The sequence below is a fragment of the Polistes dominula genome, unplaced genomic scaffold, assembly GCF_049000335.1.
Source record: "Polistes dominula isolate Pdom_NZ unplaced genomic scaffold, Pdom_raw_medaka contig_15, whole genome shotgun sequence".
Taxonomy (NCBI): domain Eukaryota; kingdom Metazoa; phylum Arthropoda; class Insecta; order Hymenoptera; family Vespidae; genus Polistes; species Polistes dominula.
Window position 1 is genome coordinate 909,293 of NW_028300915.1, and position 24,537 is coordinate 933,829.

The 24,537-nt window shown below is 29.8% G+C and overlaps 4 protein-coding genes across 6 annotated transcripts; all 4 read right to left on the reverse strand.

Moving 5' to 3' along the window:
- Window positions 1–2,006: 2,006 nt before the first annotated feature.
- Window positions 2,007–15,785, reverse strand: Tnpo (transportin 1). Of its 2 annotated transcripts, XM_015332898.2 has the most exons (16): window positions 15,505–15,773; window positions 15,162–15,415; window positions 13,587–13,662; window positions 13,291–13,470; window positions 12,857–13,205; window positions 12,558–12,759; window positions 12,084–12,474; window positions 11,415–11,726; window positions 11,102–11,339; window positions 10,721–11,010; window positions 10,551–10,649; window positions 10,310–10,405; window positions 8,926–9,001; window positions 5,613–5,787; window positions 4,871–4,997; window positions 2,007–4,781 (listed from the first exon to the last, which is right to left on the reverse strand). In XM_015332898.2, the coding sequence occupies exons 2-15, from the start codon at window positions 15,264–15,266 to the stop codon at window positions 4,890–4,892; spliced, it is 2,697 nt and encodes an 898-aa protein (XP_015188384.1). In that variant the 5' UTR covers window positions 15,267–15,415; window positions 15,505–15,773; the 3' UTR covers window positions 2,007–4,781; window positions 4,871–4,889. The 2 variants fall into 2 exon arrangements, with proteins under 2 accessions (XP_015188384.1, XP_089026117.1); XM_089169991.1 differs by lacking the exons at window positions 2,007–4,781; window positions 4,871–4,997; window positions 8,926–9,001 and having other exon boundaries at window positions 5,619–5,787; window positions 15,505–15,785.
- Window positions 15,786–16,171: 386 nt separating this feature from the next.
- LOC107072729 (F-box/WD repeat-containing protein 9) lies at window positions 16,172–19,513 on the reverse strand. The gene is made up of 7 exons (XM_015332901.2): window positions 18,768–19,513; window positions 18,456–18,615; window positions 17,823–17,965; window positions 17,495–17,724; window positions 16,882–17,131; window positions 16,524–16,799; window positions 16,172–16,457 (listed from the first exon to the last, which is right to left on the reverse strand). Exons 1-7 carry the CDS (start codon window positions 18,861–18,863, stop codon window positions 16,380–16,382), a joined length of 1,233 nt encoding a protein of 410 aa, XP_015188387.1. The 5' UTR covers window positions 18,864–19,513; the 3' UTR covers window positions 16,172–16,379.
- Window positions 19,514–20,291: 778 nt separating this feature from the next.
- Window positions 20,292–22,264, reverse strand: LOC107072730 (solute carrier family 52, riboflavin transporter, member 3-A). The gene has a single exon (XM_015332902.2). It carries the CDS (start codon window positions 21,730–21,732, stop codon window positions 20,347–20,349), a length of 1,386 nt encoding a protein of 461 aa, XP_015188388.2. The 5' UTR covers window positions 21,733–22,264; the 3' UTR covers window positions 20,292–20,346.
- A 146-nt stretch (window positions 22,265–22,410) lies between these two features.
- On the reverse strand, window positions 22,411–24,489 carry LOC107072731 (solute carrier family 52, riboflavin transporter, member 3-A). 2 transcript variants are annotated; one of them, XM_015332904.2, is made up of 3 exons: window positions 24,003–24,489; window positions 23,698–23,917; window positions 22,411–23,605 (listed from the first exon to the last, which is right to left on the reverse strand). In XM_015332904.2, exons 2-3 carry the CDS (start codon window positions 23,907–23,909, stop codon window positions 22,528–22,530), a joined length of 1,290 nt encoding a protein of 429 aa, XP_015188390.1. In that variant the 5' UTR covers window positions 23,910–23,917; window positions 24,003–24,489; the 3' UTR covers window positions 22,411–22,527. The 2 variants fall into 2 exon arrangements, with proteins under 2 accessions (XP_015188390.1, XP_015188389.1); XM_015332903.2 differs by having other exon boundaries at window positions 23,999–24,484.
- Window positions 24,490–24,537: the final 48 nt, after the last annotated feature.

Genomic DNA, 24,537 nt, shown 5'->3' on the forward strand with positions numbered 1-24,537 from the left:
CAAATTTTAACGAAGAAAATTCATTTCAAACTTCTGATGGGAAAATTCAAAATTTGTTTTTCTTTTCATATATATATATATATATATAAATAAAATATACACATGTATATATGTGTATTACTTGGATTGATTGTGTACGAATAAAATTGAATTTGAATTTGAATTCTTTTCTTTCTTTCCTTTTCTTTTTTTTTTGCTTTTGACAATCGCGACAGCAGACAAAAATACAAGCAAACTTTTTCTGTTTTTTTTCTTCTTTTTTTTTTTAGTTTTGTGTGTGTGTATATATATACATATAAATATAAATATACTACAGATAATTGTATAAAAATATATAAGCCTTTGAGATTAATAAAAAGTGAAGGAAAAATGATATGAAGTTATTATTAAGATGTACAGAAGAATAAAAAAAAAAAAAAAAGTCGATTTCAAAAAAGTACGTTAAAATGTATTATCACACTCGCGAAGAATTTCTATTTGATTTCAATATGATTTCATTTTATTATTATCATCATCATCATCATCATCTCTGATGATAAGTATAGAATCTCTTAAATGATCATTTCTAATTAAAAAATTCTATTAAAACAATGATTCGTTTAACCAGTTAAACGTGTTTGACGACTATAACCGTCATCGCTTGATTATCGCGACACACACCAGAGCGCGCGCACTACTACTCTGCGCACAAATCTTGCGCAACACTTAACTGGTTAAAACAATTATGATTCTTCAATAAATATGATTTATAATAATATATATTCATCGTATTTTTAATATTTTTTTTTATCATGTATCATAATTAATAATGTAAATGAATAGGACGTATATATATATATACCTCTCTCTCTCGATAATAATAATAATAAAAAAAAAGAAAAGGGAAGAAATATAAAATCATTGAATTTAGCAGATTGGATCATCTCCCCCTCCCCCTCCCCACCCCTTGTCGAGCAGTGTAACAAATGTGGGGCTTTTGGTGGTTTTGCTTTTTCTAATCCAAGTTCTTACATATATATATATATATATATATATATATACATATATAATAAGTAATATAAAAAATATTAATATCACAAAAATGGCGTAGAGGGTAAGGAAAGGACCAAATATAGCCAATCAATCTATCTATCTATATATATATATATATATGTATATAACAAAACTTGGATAAAGTCAAAGAAATAGCCACGACCTTACAAACACACACACACACACACACACACATATCTTCTTGAACATGCATTAATTTATTTTTTATTCTCTTGCACGGACGAAAAAGAGGCTGTATATATAATAATTTATTTTCATACATATATATATATATATATGTATGTATGTATATGTATTTTTTGTATTTATTTATAAGATTTCTTATCTTGCATCTGTCGAAATGTATAAAAAGGATAATAAAAGAATTATTATATTGATATTTATATTTTTTGTTTTGGTTTTGTTTTGTTTGTGTGTTCCTTTCACGAAAAGTGCAATCAGGGATTTTCTAAAGACGAGAGACACAACGAGGGGAGCTAGAAATATTTTTTTTCTGTTTTTTTTTTTCTTTTTTTGTTTTCTCGGCGCAGCAACAGCAATTAATTTCAATCGTATGTAAAATTTCATCTATTATTACAGTTTGTTTTTGTTTTTTTTTTAAATTGAAACGATTGAGAAATTCTATTTTATTTAATAATAATGAGAGTTAGAGTATTAAAATAAAATCATCACTCGGAAAAATAATAAATCCTCTTATTTCTCTCCTCTCTGATCAAACGACTAACTGACTGACTGACTGACTGACTGGACTGACTGTATTTTGAATCATACCAAAAATATTGTTACACACTTGTCTTTTTTTTTTTTTTTTTTTTTTTTTTTTTTTATAATTAAAACCTCTCTCCCTTGTAAACTCACCCGCCGCGCAAATTTTTATTCCTCCTTTCTTTTGTTTTTAATTCTTTTTTCGTACTCTCTCATTTACAACAAATGACTCGAGGATGGTCAGTTGATTTTTTTTTTTTTTTTTTTTTAGCATTACATTTATTATTCTCTCCTCTCCTTTTATTTTTTCTTTTCCTTTCTTCTTGTTTTCACATTGTTTTACTCCTTTTTTAGGTAGATACAAGAGAGAGAAAGAGAAAGAGATATAGACAGATGAATTAATGGGAGAGAGAGAGAGAGAGAGAGAGAGAGAGAGAGAGAGAGAGAGAGAGAGAGAGAGAGAGAGAGAGAAAAGTAAAAATAAAAATACAAATTAAAATATTTAATAATAAAAGTTGTAGAAATAATCTTTTTTTTCTTTTTTTTTTCTTTTAATCATATGTTTTTTCTTTTCATTTTTGTAGTTTCCCCCCCTTTTCTTTTTTTTGTTTATCGAATGTCGCATCAGCATAATATTTTCACATTTGACATATATATATATCTATATATATATATATATCTTATAATTGTAATTAATACAGTATTTTGTCACAGTATTTTTGGTTGTTGTTTTTTTGTTTTTTTTTTTTCCTAAGAAATTTTGAACGCTGATGGTGTGAGAGAGATGATAAAAAGCGCATCCATCCTTCTTGTACAGTAAAAAAAAGTGCTCGCTTTGATTTTGTTTTTTCTTTTTTTTTTCTATTATTTTTTTTTAATGTTTTTTATTTTTTTTTTTATTTTTCGTTTAAATTAGCCCAAACATCTGGACTGGAATGAGACAGTCTCTGCGCTCAAATTGTTGTTTTTTAATATTTTTTTTGTCCTTTGTTGTTGTTGTTGTTTGTTTAAAAATAAAGAAACCAAAAAAAAAAAAAAAAAAAAAAAAAAAAAAAAAAGAACATAAAGATTTCACATTAATATGAAGAAGATTTTTAAAAATCAATTTAAGGAGAGATCATTATAAATAGAGCACGTAAAAATTAGTATTGCGATAGATATCACGTCATAGATTCAAAAACTCTGTGAATTTTTTCTGTAAATAATTATTCCAATAATAGTAATAATAATAATAATAATAATTAATAATAATAATTAATAATAATGTTGTAGTATTTGCAAATTAAATAACATATTATATAACTTGTGATTGATAATAAGAGAGAGAAAAGAAGAAAAAAAAGTATATATTTGAAAAATAATATGATTTATCAGCGATAACAAAAAAAAAAAAAAAAAAAAAAAAAATAAAACAGTGAATCTAAAAAAAAAAAAAAAGCAGAAAAAAAATGCATTAACTATATATATTACTTACACTAATATATTATTAAATGATGATCCTAATTTTAATATTGTTAACAAAAAATATTATTTAAAAAAAAAAAAAAAAAAAAAGAAAAAAAAAACCAAAGAAGAGAAATACTAATAAATCACAAAATTGTCTGTCGATTAAAAAAAAAAAAAAAAAAAAAAAAAAAAAAAACAAACAAGAAAAAAAAAATTATGTCCCGGTTATTAATAATTTGCATACATATATACATACATATGTATCATTTTTTTTTTGTCTTCAACATACTTGAAACGTGACGAGAAAAATGTAGTGTTATATATATAAACCTAATATCACAATTATCCAAGAGAGAGGATTAAAAAGTAAGCAGAAAAAAAAAACTACTTCAAGAGGTTCAGAACGAACGGAATGGCACTTATATCTTTTCTTTACTTTACTTTTTCTTCTTCTGCATTATTTTATAATAATATATCCCATCAAGTTTTAAACGTATAAAAATACATATATACTCTTGGAAAAACCTTCTTCTCTTCTCATTTGTACAACACTATATGAAATTTCTACTACACAACATACTTCTTTTTCTACTATTTTTTTTTTTTTTTTGTAGCATTAGCAATAAGTAAATAAGTATCTTCTATACCTTTGTTCTATAAGACTCTCTATTATATAAACTCATTTAAATAGATATGCACCTCTCTTTTCTATTTATATCTCTTGTTATTTTCAAAAAGAAATTAAAAAAAAAAAAAAAAAAAAAAAAAAAGCAAAACAAACAAACAAACAACATTGATTGATCCTTAACATATAAATTTTCGATCACAGTAGTTTAGCATGCTCTATAACGTGAGATCTACGCTTTTACTATCACCCAACTAATCATAGTTGGTTAATTAGTATGTGTATATTTATATAATATAGTAGCTGCTGGGCTTAGAGTTGTTGTTCTTGTTGTTGGATTCGCCAGCCATTTTTTTTATTTTTTTTATTTTTGTGTCTCCTTTCGATACGCGAGAGTTTAAACACTCGACAACGGTGTTTTATTATAGCGCTAATGGAAACGGAGCAGTATCCAGCATATACATTTTGCTAAAATTAAGGTATCACTGAATGCAGTACGTTTTTGCGGGCATTATGCGTACGATACATTCGCGTTTATACGTGGTTGTTGTTGATGGTCACAAATATTACTCCCTCCCATTAATATAAGACCCAATCCCACCCTCCCACCCACTTATTCTGTTCGGCCAACTGATTTTTATTTGTCGTTTGTATATCCTCTTTCTTCTTCTTCTTCTTCTTCTTCTTCTTTCTTCTTCTTCTTCTTCTTCTTCTTCTTCTTATGTCGCTGCTTTACTTATCTTTCATTAATGCCATTTATGTTTCATTGCTTTAATGCAATTAACAATCACGGACATTTTTCTATTCCCCTTGATATTCCACCGATGACCAAGACACACACTAACGACAACGATAATGATGAGAAGAGGCCGTGGTTTCACCCACCCACCCTGTCCACCCACGATTTTATAGCCCGCCCAACCCCATTCGGCCTGCCCCTTAAAGCGGCCTTCTGAAAAAGTAATATTACAATGTTAGATGATAATCCAGAAAAAAAAGAAATGCGAATCTTGTATAATTATTTCATTTTACATTGCTTACCACATTTAGGCGGGTTTGCTCAAACGCCATACATATTGTGAAGGCGTTCACTAAGCGGCAACGGAAATTGATCTGAAAACCGTTTCCAATTTTCTGGACCCACTTGATTCTTAAATCCATGTAGAATCTATACAAACACACAGACACACATTGCATTCATTTATTTAGAACGTATCTCGCTAATGGAAAGAAAAAGTTAATTAACACTTAGCCGACCGATCGGGAGAGATCTCCGCGTTTCAATGTAGATGATCAGTGCCCAACCCGATCAGGGGGATTTTTATTTTGTTTTCGTTTATTTATCTATATAGTAAATAATTTTCAAATGAGCATGGATGGCATGGGTCAGTCGGTAGAGCGCTTGATTCCCACCCGGAGTTCGCGGGTTCCGAGTCCCCGCTCTTCGACATCGAACGTTGGGACAGACATGCCTGCTCGTTGTTGTGGCTTTGGGATCGTGGGCGTTAGAAATGAATGTCCTTGGGACTACCACCGCCAACATTTGACGTGGTGGGCTCAGGGGGGACTGGACTGCTGCGCTTCGCACGGGGGACGGGGCTGCCCGTGGGACCACCACAATGATAGGTGCTCCCCGCAAGGGACCCGGGCACTGATTTCAAATACCGCGTCGCGTCAGGGTTACGAAAAACCTGCGTGGTGGACAGCGTAATTTGGGTTGTTCGAGCATGGTGGAAACCGTGGTCGGCTAAGTGTTAAATATAATAATAATATGTTAACGTACTTTGTGAAACATATCTTTCAAGTCATCCCTCGGTGTAGCCCATGATGCAATGGCGTCGCAAAAGTATATGAAGTCATTGACAACGCCAGCTGGATTAACTGTGACCATTTGGCACATACCTCTGAATGCTGAATCTTTTTCTTCGTTATCTCTTATTGTCCGTAAAGATGTACACCTAATAATAATAATTAACAAATAAAGATTAAGCAAACTTGTTTGATAGTCTCGGTTAGATAATACCTTTGAAAAAAAAAAAAAAGTACATTGATCAGACACATAATATACATATAAAATATCATTCGTAAGTAAACAATTATTTCTTTTTGTTATATAAACAATTATTTCTTCTACATTTTATATATTGAAAATTTTCCTTTCAAGTAATGTACTTTTTTTTATAAATGTTTATTTATTTGTATATATGTATATATGTATAAGTTACCATTGAAACGTGAAATTCATTAATTCATAAAATAATTAACTAAACTAAGAAATAACTACGCTAATCATCAGTAAAAGTATTAAATTGAGATTTGAATTTTAGGTTAGATTCGACAAAACAACACAATTAATAAGAACATTGATTTTCAACCCTTAAAGTGCACATGGGGTGTTTGACACCCCAACACAAATTTTTGATCTCTAAATATTAAATAGCGGTTTCAGGAGACGCGTTCAAACACGTTGGGTGTGTCAAACACCCCCATGTGCACTTTACGGGTTAAAAAAGTAAAGGAAGAAATAAGAACGGATCAAATTTCAATCTTATACTTTAAACTAATTAATCATTCGTGAATTTATATTTAACCTAGTTATTTCCTAAAACAACTAGTTGAAGTGTATAATTAAAATGTTAGATGTGCTTTCCTTTAAACACTTATTTCTAGACCTAGATTGTTCATGCATTCATTGAATTATACATTTTTAAAGGTAACATCATATACATATAAATATATATATATATATATTAAAAATGGATGATGATTACATGGCTAAAATTGAGATGAAAAAATAGCCATTTAATTGTAATATTCATTGAAACATTTCATAATTGACCCAATCTCTTATAAAATAGCATTAGATGAGGCATAATAATTTGATTTCTTTTTTTCACGAGGCCAGTAAGTCTTATGAAATATTTGCTTAAACGTATGAAGTAGTAATTAATTATTGTTTAAATTAACTGGCGTCGTTTTTTTTTTTTTTAAATACAATTGTGAATTTAAAGGCTGGGTTTACATTTGACAATTACCTACGTTTCGTTTTGGCCTTCTAAAAACTGTATTATATTATCTTTAGCAACAATATAGCTATTAGAGAGAGAGTAATGATAATAATAATAATAATAATAATAATAATACCTAGATAATTAAACTACTACTGCAAGAAATATTTGTAATACAAATACCAAATTGGCAATATAATTATCTACATGCACAAATATCTTCAATTGAAGCTACAAAACCTACTTGAAAGAAACCAAAAATTATTCAAAACTGAAAAAACATTTACCTAACTTATTCGATGCAAGACAGGATTAATAAATAATAATAATAATAATAATAATAAAAAAAAAATAATAATAATATACAGGCTATAAGTGATTGAACCGACTTAATTAAAAAAAAATAAAAGGTGACAAATGTAAACCTACCCCCGTGTATATCATAATAATTTTTGAGTACATAATATTTAAGAGCATACAACATCATCATACTTGCATGGTAGGCAAATGAAAAGTGATAATATATTTATGAATGAAATGTTAAAAAAAAAAATAAATAAATAAATAAATAAATATATATACGTAGGTTAGAACTTAAATAGTGGCAACTATTTATTATTCACAACCGATAAAAAAGGAGTTTGTGCCTGTTTGCACTTGTTCTTTTTATTTTTCGTGTAGTTTGTTATCCCGGGCGCTCAGTCCTTGGACCATTGTGTCCGAGCCCCTTGCGGGAAGCACCTATTATTGTGGTGGTCCCGCAGGCAACCCCGTCCCTGTGCGAAGCACAGCAGTCCGGTCCCCTCCCCGAGCCCACCACGTCGAATATTGGCGGTGGTGGTCCCAGGGACATTCATTTCTGACGCCCGCGATCCCAAAGCCACGACACGAGCAAACATGTCCGTCCCAACGTTCGATGTCGGAGAGCGGGGGACTCAAACCCGCGAACTCCGGGTGGGAGTCGAGCGCTTTACCAACTGAGCCATGCCATGCTCATGTTTGCACCTGTTACTATCCTTTAAAGTAATCACCAACGTTGTGTAGAACCCGTTAGCAGAGCCTGTTCTGTTGATGGTGCGAATGGAACGGCGATCTACTGCCTGTCGAATCTCTGGAACAGTTCTAAAGCAAATGGAAATGGTGGAATCACCATAACTTCCAACATACTGGGGGCTCTGACGCACTTTCAACTTTCACGGTGACCCATAATGATGGCATTCATTGAATTGATGTTTCAGTTTTGGTTCGAGAGATTCGACAAGCAGTAAGACCGTTCAATTCGCACCATCAACAGAACAGGCTCTGCTAACGGGTACTACACAACGCTGGTGACTACTTTGAAGGACAAGTAACAGGTGCAAACATGTAACTCTTTTGTTTTAGTTGTGAATAAATAGTTGCAATTATTTAAGTTCCAACCTAAGTATATAAGAATAAAAAATGCTGCATAAACCATTGAGCAAGTTGCCACTAAATCTTAAAAGGTATGCTCATCATTCGCAAAATTATATTAAAACTCTCCTCACTCGCTAAGAATAAAATTATGTGTTTTTTTTTTTTTTTTTTGTAGTACACACACCATTGCTGCGAAAATATATATATATATATATGTGGGATTCGTGAAAAAAATTGGACCGCTGGATTGACTGGACCGGGGACTCGAACCACGGATTTTTCGCTTTTCGGGCGACTTCTCTTTTTAACCAATTGAGTTATCCAGGGCCCACCGACCAATCCTTCTCACGAATACCCGATAAGTTTGACATGGAGGCACTCGTCCCACATATATAAACATTGATAATAATAAATCCCTTAATAATAATCTTACGTAATAGTTATTTGCAGCATTTGATGCGATGTTTTCAGGATTTTGGGAATAATGTATAATAATAATAATAATAATAATCATAATAATAATAAAGATAATAATAATAATAATAATAAGAATAATAATAATCATAAGAATAATAATAATAATAAGAAGAATAATAATAAAGTGCTAATAAAAAAAAAAACAAAAAAAAAAAATAGAAAAGGTAATATAATAATTAATAGAATATAATAATAATAATAAAGAAATTTACACACCACTGTCGGACAAAATCCTGTAACGTGGGGGCGACGTCGTGGGGACACACATAACCTAGGCGACCGATCGTTATGGCTACAGTTTTCATTTCGTTTTCGGTAAGTAGACAAGTGAAGTGTAGTGAAGTGACCGGAAACACAAACAATAAGACAAACTGATAGTGAACCAACGATTAAAACTCAGGCGAATATATATGTTGTTGTCGTATAAAAATTTAATTAACTTTTTTAATTTAATATAAGTCATAATTAATCATAATTAATTAATTAATTATAAATATCGACAATCAATAAAGACAGTGGGAAACACAGGTGAACATATGAGAAAGAAAGAAAGAAAGAGAGAGAGAGAGAGAGAGAGAGAGAGAGATACCGACAGTGAACATAGGCAATACCGTGCTATATTGTAGCTGCTGAAACAATAATCAAAATTAGATAGCAGCGTGCGAGCCCATATGATTTTTTGTTTTTTTTTCAAACCGATATATATATGAATAATATAAATATATATGAATTCTAACCAATAAATGTTAATATATATATATATATATATGTATAGAGAGAGAGAGAGAGAGAGAGATAAATTAATAATAACTAAGAAGAATACAGAACCAAATTTCTTATCATGATTTTGTATATAATTAAAAAGGCCAATTTAAACAATTGTTGGATAAATAATTTGGGACTTAGTAGATGCAAGCATAATAATATACTGAATTACTGTATGTTTCTATGGCAATACAGCCATACCAAAGCCTGCAGGCAATCGCACACCACTAAATTAGGTAATAATAATAATGATAATAATAATAATAATAATAATAATAATAATAATAATAATAATAATAATAATAATAATAGACAAATACTAGTAATTTAATTTGCTTATAAACGTGCAAGCGTGGTTATATTTATATATATACAACCACCATCCTAAATCATTGATTTGTGTTGTGGTTTATCTTTTTTTTTTTTTTTTTTATGTGAAATTAATTTCTAAACAAAAAAAATATAATATGCACCTAAAATTTTCAATCCATCTAACACACCACGAGATGTTCTGTGTAATCAATTTTTTTTTGTAATTTTTAAATATGTAAAATGACTTTTTGTATGTACAAAATATTGAAAAACCTTTGGAACTATATTCAAACGTAATTTACATTGATATGATTTTCCTATGTATGTACATGGAGGATTATTATATATTATACCTTAAAAAAAAAAAAAAATAATAATAATAATAGATTAAAGATAACACTGCTAAAGGAACTTCACGATACACTCTCCAATAATTATGAGTAGTAATGCCCCATATATATGTATATATAAGCTGTTAAGCAAAATACTAAATATAATTTAGAGACAATATGTTAAAACTTACCGGTATTTTCCAACAGCGTTTTTGGTGTATTTGGCCGGTTGATTATGTTGATTAGTTGAGTCAATATCAGTGGAATATATGCACTTGTGTCAGATCCTAACAAAAATGGAACAGAAAGAAAGAGAGAGAGAGAGAGAGAGAGAGACAGAAAAAAAAGAGAAAGATTATTTTAGTATCGTTCGTCGTAGATAACAAAATTCTCGTAAATGAATACAAAATTACAAGATAAACCAAAATTTACCAAGTTTTATAGAAATTTCTCCAATAGCCCACGTTGCATTATTACACACAGATATAAATTCAGGATTTAAATTTTGTCCAAGTATCGGCATAAAGTCAGCTGCAGAAAATATATAAATAAATGATTTATTAGATATTCATAAATGATTAAAGAAATTATATAATACTTACGTATGCAGGGTAAAACATGTTGAAAACATGCTTTTGTAAGGTCTCCTAATAAAGCAAAGCTGCTTTGTCTAACTTCTGGCATTCCATCTTGCATGCATTGATATAATAATTGCATTACGTTGCTGTTAACAACTAAACGTTCCATATGTCCATCCAATCCTTCAGCCAAACCACTGAGAAGATCTAATGCTACTATCATAAAATCTTTATCAGGTGCATCAAACTGTTCTGGACTTTGTGTACTCGCCATATGTTGATTTAATGTTTGTTCTACTAAGGATACACATCGCCTATAAAAAACAATCATTTTTACATGTAGTATATATATATATATATATATGTGTTCAAATAATCAAATATTATTGATATATAAAGATTTACTTGTAAACTGGTTCACAATATGGTAAAAATCCAGATCTTAATGCAGTTGCAACTGAAGATAGACATTCCAATAATGGGAAAAGATCCTTATCTTCATCCTTTAAAACATTCCATTTGGTGATCAATGGTGGCATCAGAAGATTTATATAATCTGGTTTGTTTAAATGATGGCCCACTGAGTCGGCTAATGTGCCGATTGCGTCATATAATATTAAAAGATTTTTATGCTGATATTTACCTAAAAGAAAAGTTCGATTAATTTTATTAGTAATTAACAAAATAAATTCCATCAGTAATATTTTCAAATACTTACTAAAAGCAAAAACAAGCGTCTCAAGAATAAATCCAAGATAGGGTACTAATTCTGTACAAGCCTCTTCTTCCAACGTAGCAAATGCTGAACATGCCGCTTCTTGGACACGTTTGTTACCATCTAGTACCTTTTTAAGAAGTTCTGTCATTAAAGGTTTTAAATGGGTATCGTGTGGCTGAGAACAAACCCAATGAGCATAACGACTTAAAGTCCAACAAGTAATAGCACGCACGAGTGCTTTTTTATCGCTGAGACAGCTAATTAAGTATGGTATTAGCTCTGATAAATGTGGAATCATTCCACTCATGCATCCTATAAAAATAAATATAAATATATTATTGATACTCTATCTTCTTAATATATATTTAAATTACGTGTCACGTTGTTTGTTCGCAATGGACTCCTAAACTACTGAACTGATTTTAATCAAATTTTCCACACTGTATGCAGTTTCATTCAACTTGAAAGATAGGATAGTTTATATATCAATTTATAATCGAATGATTTGTTTATTAATTAATTAGAGTCATGATTATTTCTGTTAATTCGATAAGATTCTAACAGATGGCGGTATAAGGTAATTCGTTGACTTAAAGACGTGTGTATCGGACTGATTGTGAGCCGTAGTAAAAAAATCTAAAAATATTTGCACATAATAAATGATTGTACCTTCAGCGATAGCTCCAAGAGCCAATATGCCAGATTCTTTGATTTCCCAATCTTGATGGAACAAAGTTTCCTTCAAGATAGGCACTAAAACTGGCAAAAGTTCTTCTCTGAATACATTTGCTAACATATCTAATGCGGCTGCTGAGCATTTTCGTAAATTCCAATCACTGAGTGACGAGTCATCATCAGATCCATCTTCACCATCAATATCATCATCATCTCCACCATTTTCATCTGAGTGTTTGTTCATATTGGAATGATGCGAATGATGTGTTTTAGATTTATGAAACCTTGGTCGTATATCTTCCTCTCTATCCGGGATCATTTCGTCTTCTTCTACATCTCCTTTGAGAAGTATTATATCAATTTCAGAGTATTTCATACCTCGTACCTGTTTAGAAAAAGAAACACCGTTTATTTCTTCTATGTTAATATTGATTTGTCTTCATATTGTTGAAAAATAAATTCATTTACCAAAATGGGCACTAATCGCGTCAAATGGGGAAGAAGTGCATCTTTACAGATTTGTTGTTCTGCCAAAGAAAGCCAAAATTCGCAAGCTTCTAATGCAACTCCTTCATCTTGATCTTGAGTTCTCATTAACATGTACTCTATTATGTTATGCATATTTGGAAGTAATCTATCCATTCGAACTTCAAGCAACATTACTAGAGCCCTTTGAAAATAATTTCATAGCATAATTTTCAAATTTCGTTTTTCAGGGAAAGGAAAGGAAAGAAAAACAAAAAAATTCATTTTCGTTCTAGCAATACCTGCAAACATTTTTTCTGACATCAGGATCATCGTCAGAAGCTAAATGGAAGAGATTGTCCAGAAAACTATCTATATGTAACATAAGTGCCTGTGTACGAGTGATTATGAATTGATTAACGCAAGCTATTGCATGTGATCTAATTTTTGGACTTGTATGTCTGAAAAATTGCAAGAATTTTGGAATTAAAACGTTCAATGGTCTATTGAGTGCATCAGAATCTAATATCTCAGCGGAGTCCTCGCAAATCTTTTGAAGAGCACCAAAAGCTCCTTCGCAGACGTTGTAATCTTGCGAATCCAACATTTGACAAAGAGCCGGTAATAGTTCGGGCCATGTTGTTAACGAACCTGTTTTTATAGGTTAGTTTAGTATAATATCATTTCATTTGAATCATTTCTTATAATCTAATGTAATGTAATAAATTATGCTTACCCTTCGATGCTACAGTGGTAATTAAAATACCAACAGTAGCACGAATCAATGCTGAAGGATCTCCAATGGCGGATAAACATTCTTGTTTTATAAAATCGGTAACTTCGGGCATAAATTTATGAAAGTGAGCCTTAACATTGTTCTTCAATATTAACCCACTGAGTGATCTTGTAGGTTCATCTTAATACAAGAAAAACAACAAATTGCAATTATTTCTTTTCATATAGTACAACAGTCAACAACCCCCCCCCCCCAAGAAAAATTCATTTATTACAATGTTGACATTATTTTCTTACCTTCAGATACAAGTTTGGTCAAGATAAAGATGAGATAATTATTGAAGTCTGGAAATTTGTTAAGTTCTTCCAATTTCTAATACAATTTATTAAGGAAAACAAAATTCAAGTTTTCTTTTCTTTGTATTATTAACACAAGAAGAAGAAAAAAAAAGGATATATGCGTGTAAGAGTGCGTGTAACATATATGATGCACGCGTATGCATTAATAACACATACATACATAGAAAAATATTGATAAAATACAAGAATTGTTATTTATAAACTTAATATTATTTATATATATATATATATATATATCATCAGAATATGCTGTATAAAATAAATCATAAATTTTGATTGAAATAAGAAGGACAATTAATTCGTAAAATAAAAAGGAAATACATTCTTTCATTTTATTTCAATATAAGAAAAGGGAAAGAAAGGAAATGGAATTTGCACACAGCAGACAGACAGACAGAGACACATACGCCGCCGCCATATATAATTTGTATATTCCACTTGTGAATGTATATATGTGTGTGTATACATATATATATATATATATATAAATTAATAGAAAAAAAATAGATAGATAAATACATTGTAAGTGATATCGAAGTATCTAGAAAAAAAAAGGTAGATTATTGTTTACTGATAAAAAAAAAAAAAAAAAAAAACCGTTCATATAATGAGCATCAAGAGAATCGACATTTCGTGTAACATATTTTCTTGGCGGTAGAAACTCTCTCTCTCTCTCTTTCTCTCTCTCTCTCTCTCTCTCTCACACACACGTGTTGAAACATTATTCGAGAAAAGAAAAAGAAAAGAAAAGAAAAGAAAGAATGAGAGAAAGAAACTAAACTAAACTAAATGAAACGAAACGAACAAAACGATCGACGCGCTGTTACACATTTCATTCTAAAACTAATCGATGAGTCAAAATAAATGTTGAGAATAAATATGACGCGTAAGTATCGATACGAATTGAATAATAAAAGTTAAATAAAATAAAATAATAATAATAATTTCGTTAAAAATGATTAAAATAATACGAATAACGGATTAAACATAAAAGTCGAAGCATGACAAGCTGCGCAAAAGCACGCCGATTTGACATGTTCATACGCATAGGCAACGCACGCACGCACGCACACACACACGCACGCATCATCATACATAAGCGTACGCGCAATATATATATATATATATATTCGCGTACAGAATGGACGAAGCAAGAATTCGTGAACGTGACGGAGGGGGAGAGAGAGAGAGAGAGAGAGAGAGAGGAGGGGAAGGGAGGATCAACGAGAGAACATTTTGGCTACGATTAAAATTATTTCTTATGGAAGGACGATAATCGATCAAATAATAAATTGAATAAAATCAATAGAAAGAAGAGAAAAGAAAAATATATATATATATATGAAATTTCTATTCTATCGTATTATTTGGACAGCATTCATCGGCGTCCCAATATCTTATAAGCGACCGGGAAAAGGCACCACAAACCGTTCCGTATTTTTGAAACTTCAACGAAATAATTTGGCAATAAGTCGATGTTTAAAATAAATGTTAATTAATTGAAAAGGATACTTGCTGTACAGCTCTTTGAGTTTCAGTATCCGGACTCTGTGACTCCTTAAGAAGCGTAAGGATTTGCCGAAGTCCTTCCTCTTGAGGTTGCCACGCCATTTTCATCGTGTCTATAAGCACAACTGATCTATGTATCCAGCCTTCTCTGAGCTCACGAACGGAAGCTCTCTACGGTTATCCCCACCACTGTGCCACGAGAGCATAGCCTCTACTACCGCCGGTTACACTTTCCCTCCTGTCGTTGGTTGATTAAACTTGAAATATAATAAATACTTGTTTCATTGAAATTGAAATGATAATATTTAATTATTAAAATTAATTCAATGAACATTATACATCTTACCAAGTCTATATTTGTAGATTTACGTTGATTCGTTGCAATAAGACAATTGAACGTTTTCATATTCGCTCCTTGATTAGTACGGCGGAATGCAACTTCCGGTTATCGTAGCGCCGCCTATCGATCGACCCTCAGTCCATCGTTCCTTCGTCCAATATCATTTTCTTTTGCATTTTCAAAATCGATAGTTTTCTTATTCCCTTTTCTTTTCTTTTTTTTTTTTTTTTTTACCTTTCTATCTACCTTATGTATCATGCCTACATATTAAGACTGTCCAATATAAATCCATGCGATATTTTTGTCATTTATTTGTTTAAACAATAATCACTTGTATTTATTGGACAAGCTAATATTTAGAAATTATTTTTAAACATAACATAACATATATATATATATAACATATTAATTTAGCCCAATATAAATTCATGCGATTTTTGTTGTCATTTATTTGTTTAAACAATAATCGCTTGTATTTATTGGACAAGCTAATATTTAGAAATTATTTTGAAATAAACATAAATTGCATGATAAATTTGTTTTGCAACAAAATTATATTGACTCGTAGAAATAATATCTGTTTTTTTTTTTTTTGGTCAAATTTTTCAATAAAATTAGAAATGAAATATTACATTAAAACAATGATCTATCAAATAAATAATAAACAGAAAAATATTGTCTTTTTATATCCTAGCAAACTTATATATAGAGCAAAGCCTTTATTAAATCATAATATATACTTGAATAATATAATTCCTTGTAAGAGTGTAGAATGAATATAAAAATGTAAATGTTCTTAGCAATAATAATAATAATAATAATAATAATAATAAGAATAATAATAAAAATAATAATAATAATAATAATAAGACTCATGAACATCATGTTCTTGCGCGAGGTCTCCAAATTTCTATTCCTTCGGTACCAGACACAGCAAGTACATTGTTCAAATAATCTATCTGTAAAATATCATTGAAAATAAATCATATTATCTATTTTTGAAATATACATTTCTTTATACATACACTAGCTATTTCCCCATAACCACAAGTCAGAGTTGTAAGATTTTGTGGTGGATCAGTGGGACTTGAAATTCTCACTGTTTTATCCATGGAACTTGTTATTACGCATCCAGGAGTAAAATGAACACCAGTTATTCCTTTCTTATGTTCCGTCTCGTAACATTTAACAGGTTCAAATCCACTCTTTAAATCTAACACGTGTAATTTTGCATTACTATCACCAACGTATACCAAATTTGTTTGCATCGACATACTCATAGGAAATGATTCTTTCGAGATCTAAAAACAATTCATTTTTGTTTGTTTGTAGAAGAAGTTCGTTTGACAAAAATATAATAGAAATTCAATTGAGAAATATTACTGTAACTGTTTTCATGATTCTTCTAACTCTTTGATCCCATATTGAGACAGTTTTATCCTCACTTGCAGATAATATATAATCAGAATTCATAGCAAGTCTAATAACGGCTCTTTGATGTGGTTGATATCTTGCAATAGGACTATATCCTGATCTTGAATCAAATACCAATACTGTTTTACAAAATGAGCCTGTAGCGAAGAGTGCTAATTCCGGACAAGAAGCTATACAAAGCAAAGCACCTGTAACGATCCTACAAAAAGTGAAAGACATTGTTTGCTTAAGTATTATAATAAATAACTAATCAAAATATGCATATATGTTTGTACAGTCTCGATTGGCAGAGCGAGCGATTGGCATCCCAAAGTTGTCAAATTTTACGTTTTATTTTCTTTTCTTGAGATTTAATAAAGAAAAGAAGAAGAAGAAGAAGAAATTAGTTAAATAGAAAATCAATAGAAAAGAATTTTTTTTGTTGTTGTTGTTGTAATATTATCATTTAGTCGTGTATCTACTATTTGAATGAATGAATGAATGAATGAATAATCTCATGCCTTCCTCGCTCAGCCTTTCCATTATGAGAGCAATAGAAATGACCAGCTTGGTTGTCATGTACATCTCATAAGTTTTGAAGTGGACAAGACCAGTAGTTGTAAGATTCCAAGCCTTGATGTTTTGATCCCAACTACAGCTATAGACCATGTTGTCTATCGCTGTTAAATCCCATATCCATCCGTTATGTGCCAAATCAATACAAGTATATCTCACATGATCGTTTTCTTCAACGGGAAGGCTCCAACATGCCAAAGAACGATCTCTTGCTCCAGATATACAAATTTTTCCTTTCTTCACAAAAAAAGAAAAAAAAAAGAAAACAACAATATCATATTATTATTCATCATTTGTGTTATATTATTATATTATATTATTTATTAATTACTCACGTGCATTAACAGAAGGCCATCTATAGTACTGTATTGTACATTTGTAAGGGACAACTTTTCCATCGAATTTTCATTTTTCCATAATGAAGTTTGTTTCTCGATGGCTACGCATGACAATTTCCAAAAAAGTTCATCGTCCTCAGCTGAAACGAACAGGTCACTTTGACAAACAGTATATAATATTAACTTTTAACAATTTGGCACAAATATATATTTATTTATCTGTAAACAGAATCGAAGAATTGAGAATAAACTTTGAATATTTATAAATAGTGCTTTTTGTAAGAAAGTAATTTTTGTTGTTTTCATTTTTTAAATGTGCGTAGATATACAAAGATTATTTGGTTAATTAAAGTTGCATCAAACGAAGACAATTGACAATAATATTAGAAAGCAACCTCTGTTAATAATTGTGAAATTAGTTTTATCAAGCATAAAAGATTATTCTTCTTTTTTTTTTCTTGTTGTTTTTTTTTTTTTTTTTTACTTAAAAATCTGACAAAACAAGTCGACACTGTTAATAATGTTTTTTTTTCTTTTTTAACTTTGTGGAGTAAATAGATGGTGTTTATATTTATTTACAGAATTGATTTTGGTCGTGCAAGGCACAAGGTGCTATCAATTTGAGCTAACCAGGAGGCAATATCGGATAGCCAGTATTTTGCAATATTTGGTTAATTCGCATTTTCCAGAACAAATCGTCGTTCAGTACTTCGTAAAATTGTTTACAAACTAAACTCAAACTGTGCATCAATGTTTCCGCATCTAGGAACGAGCAGATGTGAAGAAATATCTAAAAACAAAAAACAAAAAATGTAAGAGAAAAAATAACAAAAGAATAAGAGAAAAATACGTCAAGAAAAAAAAAAAAATCATTCAATCTAATTTACACACACATACGCAGAGTACTATAAAAGTATAATAAATAAAATTGTTTAATCAAACCTCGATTGGAAGATCCAACAATGACATGAACTCTTCTTCTTTGTCAAATTGATGATCATTTTCGTTTTGTTCAACGTTTGCTTCTTCATCGCACATTTTAAATGTTAAAATATAAATATGAGTCGTTGATCTTTTTTTTTAGTTTTTTTATCAAAAATATTTTACAACAACATATTATCGTACCCTGACGAATATTTTGTGTGGATAATATAATTAAATATTATAAAGAATAAAATAGAAATAAAGTATACACTCAAGTAGTAGTCCCTTTAACAGAAGTATTATTGTTGTTCCCTTTTATATATCTCTTTATCTTTACCTTGTATAGGTGTGCGCATGACTCATTCAGTACTACTCATTGTACCATTGGTACCACTTACTTTCTTCTAAATTTGTGAAAGTCAATGCATGCAGTGCTGCCAACTTAAAAAAAAACATTTCAATAACAAATATAACGTGTAGTTTTTTTTTTTTAATGCTCATAAGTAAGGAGTAACATTTCTGTATATATGAAAAGTGTCCGTCGAAATTGAACCAATTGAGGTGGCGCCACAATAGCATCATGGTAAATTTCAAAAGAAGCGCCAAATATTATTACAGTAGGATTGAGAAATAAACAATTACAATACATTTACAATTACTACATTCATACCATACCAAGTGTCTACACCAGCGCCATTCTGGAAAGTTTTTGAACTGTTATTGACGGAAAACGCTGGACACTCATAAGGAAAATAATACAATTTTATTTTTCATCTACAATTATGCATTTTTTCTTTTTTGCTAATTATTTTATTTTCAATAAAATTGTATCTATATAAATATAAATAACAATAGGCGCAATATTAAATAATTGATAAAAAAAAAACAATACAAATTATAATATCGTTGTTGTAAAATTATATTTCAAAGAGACAATTATTTTAAATGAAATTAACAATACGATATATATATATATATATATACACAGTATAATCTCACTAATCCGGCACTTTAATAGACCGATACGTCCAATAATCCGGCACCCTCTCCGTCCGCGCCACCCTCGCCACTCTACGCCTATGCGCTCCGTTGTCTAGCAATCTAACCTCAAAATTTATTACGATTTTTATCTCTATAATCCAGTAATCCAAACATTCCAATAATCCGGCACCCTCTGATTATTATAGTGCTGGATTAGTGAGATTGTACTGTATATGTATTTCTAATCCCTGTAAATGTTAACCTAAAAAATTTGACAAACGTTATATCTTTCTAAACATCAAATTAACTAAAGCGTTCTAAACATTGAATTATTTTTAATTAGTTGATTACAATTCATTTTTCTAAGACCTATATATATATATATATATATATATATAATATACATCATTAAAATATGTGTCTTTTTTTAATACATTAAAAATATATATCTATTTTATTTATTTAATATTTGTATTGTCTCTATCTTTTTTCTTACTTTAAATATTATCTACAAAAAAAAAAAAAAAAGAAAATGTAAAAATGATAAATAATTTGATAATCTAAGAATAAAATCTATTTATTTATTTATTTATTATTTTTTTGTTGGTCTTTCTTTTTATGCTTGAAAAAAATCTGTAAAATTGATCAAAGTAAAAGAAATAATTGCACCACTTGCAGAACCTGCCTGCATGATAATGCCAACATAAAAGAGAATATTAACATTTTGCATTTGTCTAAATATTGTAATAATAACAAGTTTTGTATAAGAAATAATACCTATCAAAATAGTCCACGATATTAATATAATGATTATACCAATTTTGGATTCTAGCAGTGGCACAAAAGGTGACATCAATGCTACGTAAGTAACATAAATACAAAATATAAATGTTATTACGAATAAAGAATGAATAATATTTACATTTGTTGGCATAATAAAAAATGTAATGAAACATGCTATTGGATTAGCAAATTGTACTAAAGTAATAGACAATTGATATGTTATATATCCATATGGTAAACAAGAGTACGATTGTATGCTAGGTAAAAATCCATTACCAAAGAAACAAAGAGTACTCATTAAAATAAGTAAATATGCCTTTTTACAGAGAGACATTTTATAATGCATATTAAGACACTTTGATTCTTTTCTTACGTCATGATGTTTGACAACCATCGTTAATTCGTTCTCTAAAAATGACTTATCAAAAATGGAAATAGGCTTATTATTTTTAACATTGTAACGTATAGCTTGTATTTTATCCAAACTACTCTCATTCTGTTTAAAATTGTCTTGAATATCTTGAACAAATGAGAAATATTGTAATATAACAAATGCAATAAGAGATAAGAGTAATACTATAAAGATAAATACAAAATAATATAACGGAGTAAAGTTTATATTAGGAATAACAATATCTATCGACGTGATGTTGTTGTTATTATTATTATTATTTGTAACATAATATTCTGTATTGTCACCGATATTTTGTATCAATGCTACTAAACTAGGTAATACGCCGCTTAATCCTTCTCCAATGAAATATGATATCATATAAGATTCATCAAAGTTACGAAGATAAGGCATAAATAGGACAGAACTGAAACACCCAACAAGTGCAGTGAAAAATGTTAAAATAAATAAAACCAAACTATACTCCGAATTATAAAGAATGATAGTTTTGTTATAAAAAAATATTAAAAGTATCATAGAAATATTTCCTACAATAAGTACACCTAATATACAAACAAATTCATTAACTTTAAATTGCATTTGTTGAAAAAGCATATATATTATTGGTCCCAAGTTAGCCATTTGTATCGCTATTACTATATAAGTTGGTAATGCTGAACCTTCGGGAGAATTATGAATGAGTATTGGCAATTGTACAAAGATTCCATTAACACCTATCCAAGCAGATATGCCAAACAGCACGACCAATAAATGTTGTACAATGCCATGTCTATTTTTTAAATATCCTTTCCGATTAAATGTTGTCATTTTTTGTATTTGAATTGCAGTTATTAAAGCTTTCTTAGCGACGTATAATACCTATGCAAAGTTCAATTATAAATAACATATTTAAATAAAAATAATAATAAAAATCTTTAATTAATATTGCAACAGAAAAAAAAAACAATATTGCATTAAATGTGTGATTGCATTTTATATGTCTGATGAAGTAAATTACTTACTGTTACTTTTACACTATTATATATATATCCTGACTCTTATACTGATAAATCAAATTTTAATATGAATTAATTTGCATAGTTTTGACCGATTTTAATCATTTCAAATGTATTATCAGATAAAAACAGTTTTATCTGTTAGAAATAACGAGATCGTATATGAGAAAACAATGTCAATACGATAATGTTATCCCTAAATCAACATTAATTTCATTAAATACACGAATAATATATAGAATCTTCAAATATTGTGTATTTAATGTAGATAACGTACAAGGCCAGCTGTACAAATCTACTAAAATTAACTAAATGCTTCTACACACGGTAACTATTATTTATTTATTTAATTAATTAATTAATTAAACTTTGTTGCTGTATGATTCTAAATAATTTCTATTTATTTAACTAATTATCTGCACTTGACAAAGCGTTCATTGCTATTTTTCTTGTTTTTTTTTCTTCCCCCTCTAAAATTTCAAAGATACTCTTGTCTTTTTTTTTTTTTTTTTTTTAATACTTCTTTAAGTACTTACTAAAATAGGAACATCACAATAAAAAATGTGACTCTATCATTTTTTGAAAAATAATTTGTATAAAACAAAAGTCAATGTACGGTATCACATGGTGAATATGAAACAAATATTTTTGCATGATTGACTAAAACGAATGTTGTTATTGCACCTATTAAAGAACCAATTTGTGTTGCAACACCGGTGTAGTATAAACCTCTACCCGGATCTGGTCTGAACAAAGTGGTGATACCCATTTTAATAAATCCTATTAAACCATTAACTAATATCCATGAAACTACAACTAATAGTTCACCCATCCATGTATGTTGTAAAGGAGGATTGGGTGATTTAACAGCTAAAAATAATACGAAACAAGAGAGAATGATAATCAATCCCATTAGTCCATTAAGAAGACTGATTTTAGGAGATTTTATAACGAAACCTAAACACATAGCTAATGGACCAGCCATAGAAGCTAACGTTACTGTTAAATGATAACCTACATTTCCGTAAGGTAAACAGGAATACGATTGAATACTAGGAAGAGTACCATGACCGAGAAAACAAACAAGTGCCATCATACTTAACAAATAATAATATGTATGTTTGGACATTGTCCAGCCTGCATTAGTTTTGTAACTCGGTGGTGCTTTGGTATCCGTTGGCAGTGTTTCCATACTCGATGGAAGTTTAACCCTTTCCCCTATAGCTACCATTAATTTATTTAATCCGAGAAAAGATAGAAAACTTAAGAATAATAATACGCCTATGAAAATGAAAAATATTTGCGTAGAGAACCTGGGTTCTGGATAAAAAGCTTCAAACTTTACTTCTGTAGATCCTTCTTTAGTAACATTTCTACATTCAGGATTACCACCGACACCTTGTACCAATGCAACGATACTGGGTATAAATCCACTAAGGCCTTCTCCAACTAGATAAGATACTAAATAAATTTCACGATAATTCCTCATGTAAGGCATGAATAGAACTGAACTTGTACATCCAACGATAGCTGTTACAAACATTAGAGATAATAGTGCAGTCGAATGCATAGTTCCCAATATTACCGACGTTTTACTGTAGACAAATGCTAATACGAATGTTGATATTACTGCTGCAATTAGCATTCCATATATGATTAGTTTATCGTATGCCCATGCAGTATATCTAAAACAGATGATAACATTCATTATAATGTAAGCTAATTTAAAAGAAATCATATCTTAGTACAATTCTTATATAATCTTTTTAATACTTACTTGATGTATAATGTGTATAAAATTGGTCCTAAATTAGCAAATTGCACTAGCATTACCATATATGCTGGTAAATTCCATCCTTCTGGTGCAGTGTTTACCAAAAGTGGTAATTGCACATAAATACCATTTATACCGATCCATGCACCAATACCAAATAATAAAACAAGAATATCAACCACTATTCTTCTGTTGCTTAATTTTTTCGTTAACATTTTGTAACCTAAAATTGATAAATAATTATCATTTCCTTTTAAAACGAATTAATTATCTTTTTTTCCTTATAACAATTAACTACACTTACTCACAAGTTCACTTTAATTCCGTACACGCAATTCTTCTGATTTCTTACAAAACAACGATCTCTTAAATATTTTATTATCTTCTTAACGATTAACGTATAAATTGTTTAATTAAATTATTTATATGTTTTTTATAAAATCGTATTATACACGTTTTAGGAAAAATATTGTTGAACGTGTTAGAATAATTAGGCCATTAAACGTGATGAATAAACTATAAGATATTATTTAACACTGATAAATATTTCAATTTTTAATAATACGTGTTACGAAATGTTCACTGTTTGATATAAATATAATAACTCGTCGAAGAAAGGTATATAAATTATTTTTTACGATGAGGAATTCAATAAAAATGCATCTAACCTTTTTTTCCGATCACTCGACGGTACAATGTTCGTAACGCGACTGTCGCTAGCGACGATGCGCGTGTATTTACTAGATCTGCGCATGCGTGAAAATTTACACGGTCTGCACATGCGCGACTATTTTCACGGTCTGCGCATGCGCGAATTTCTATCTATCTTTCTTCTCACTTCGT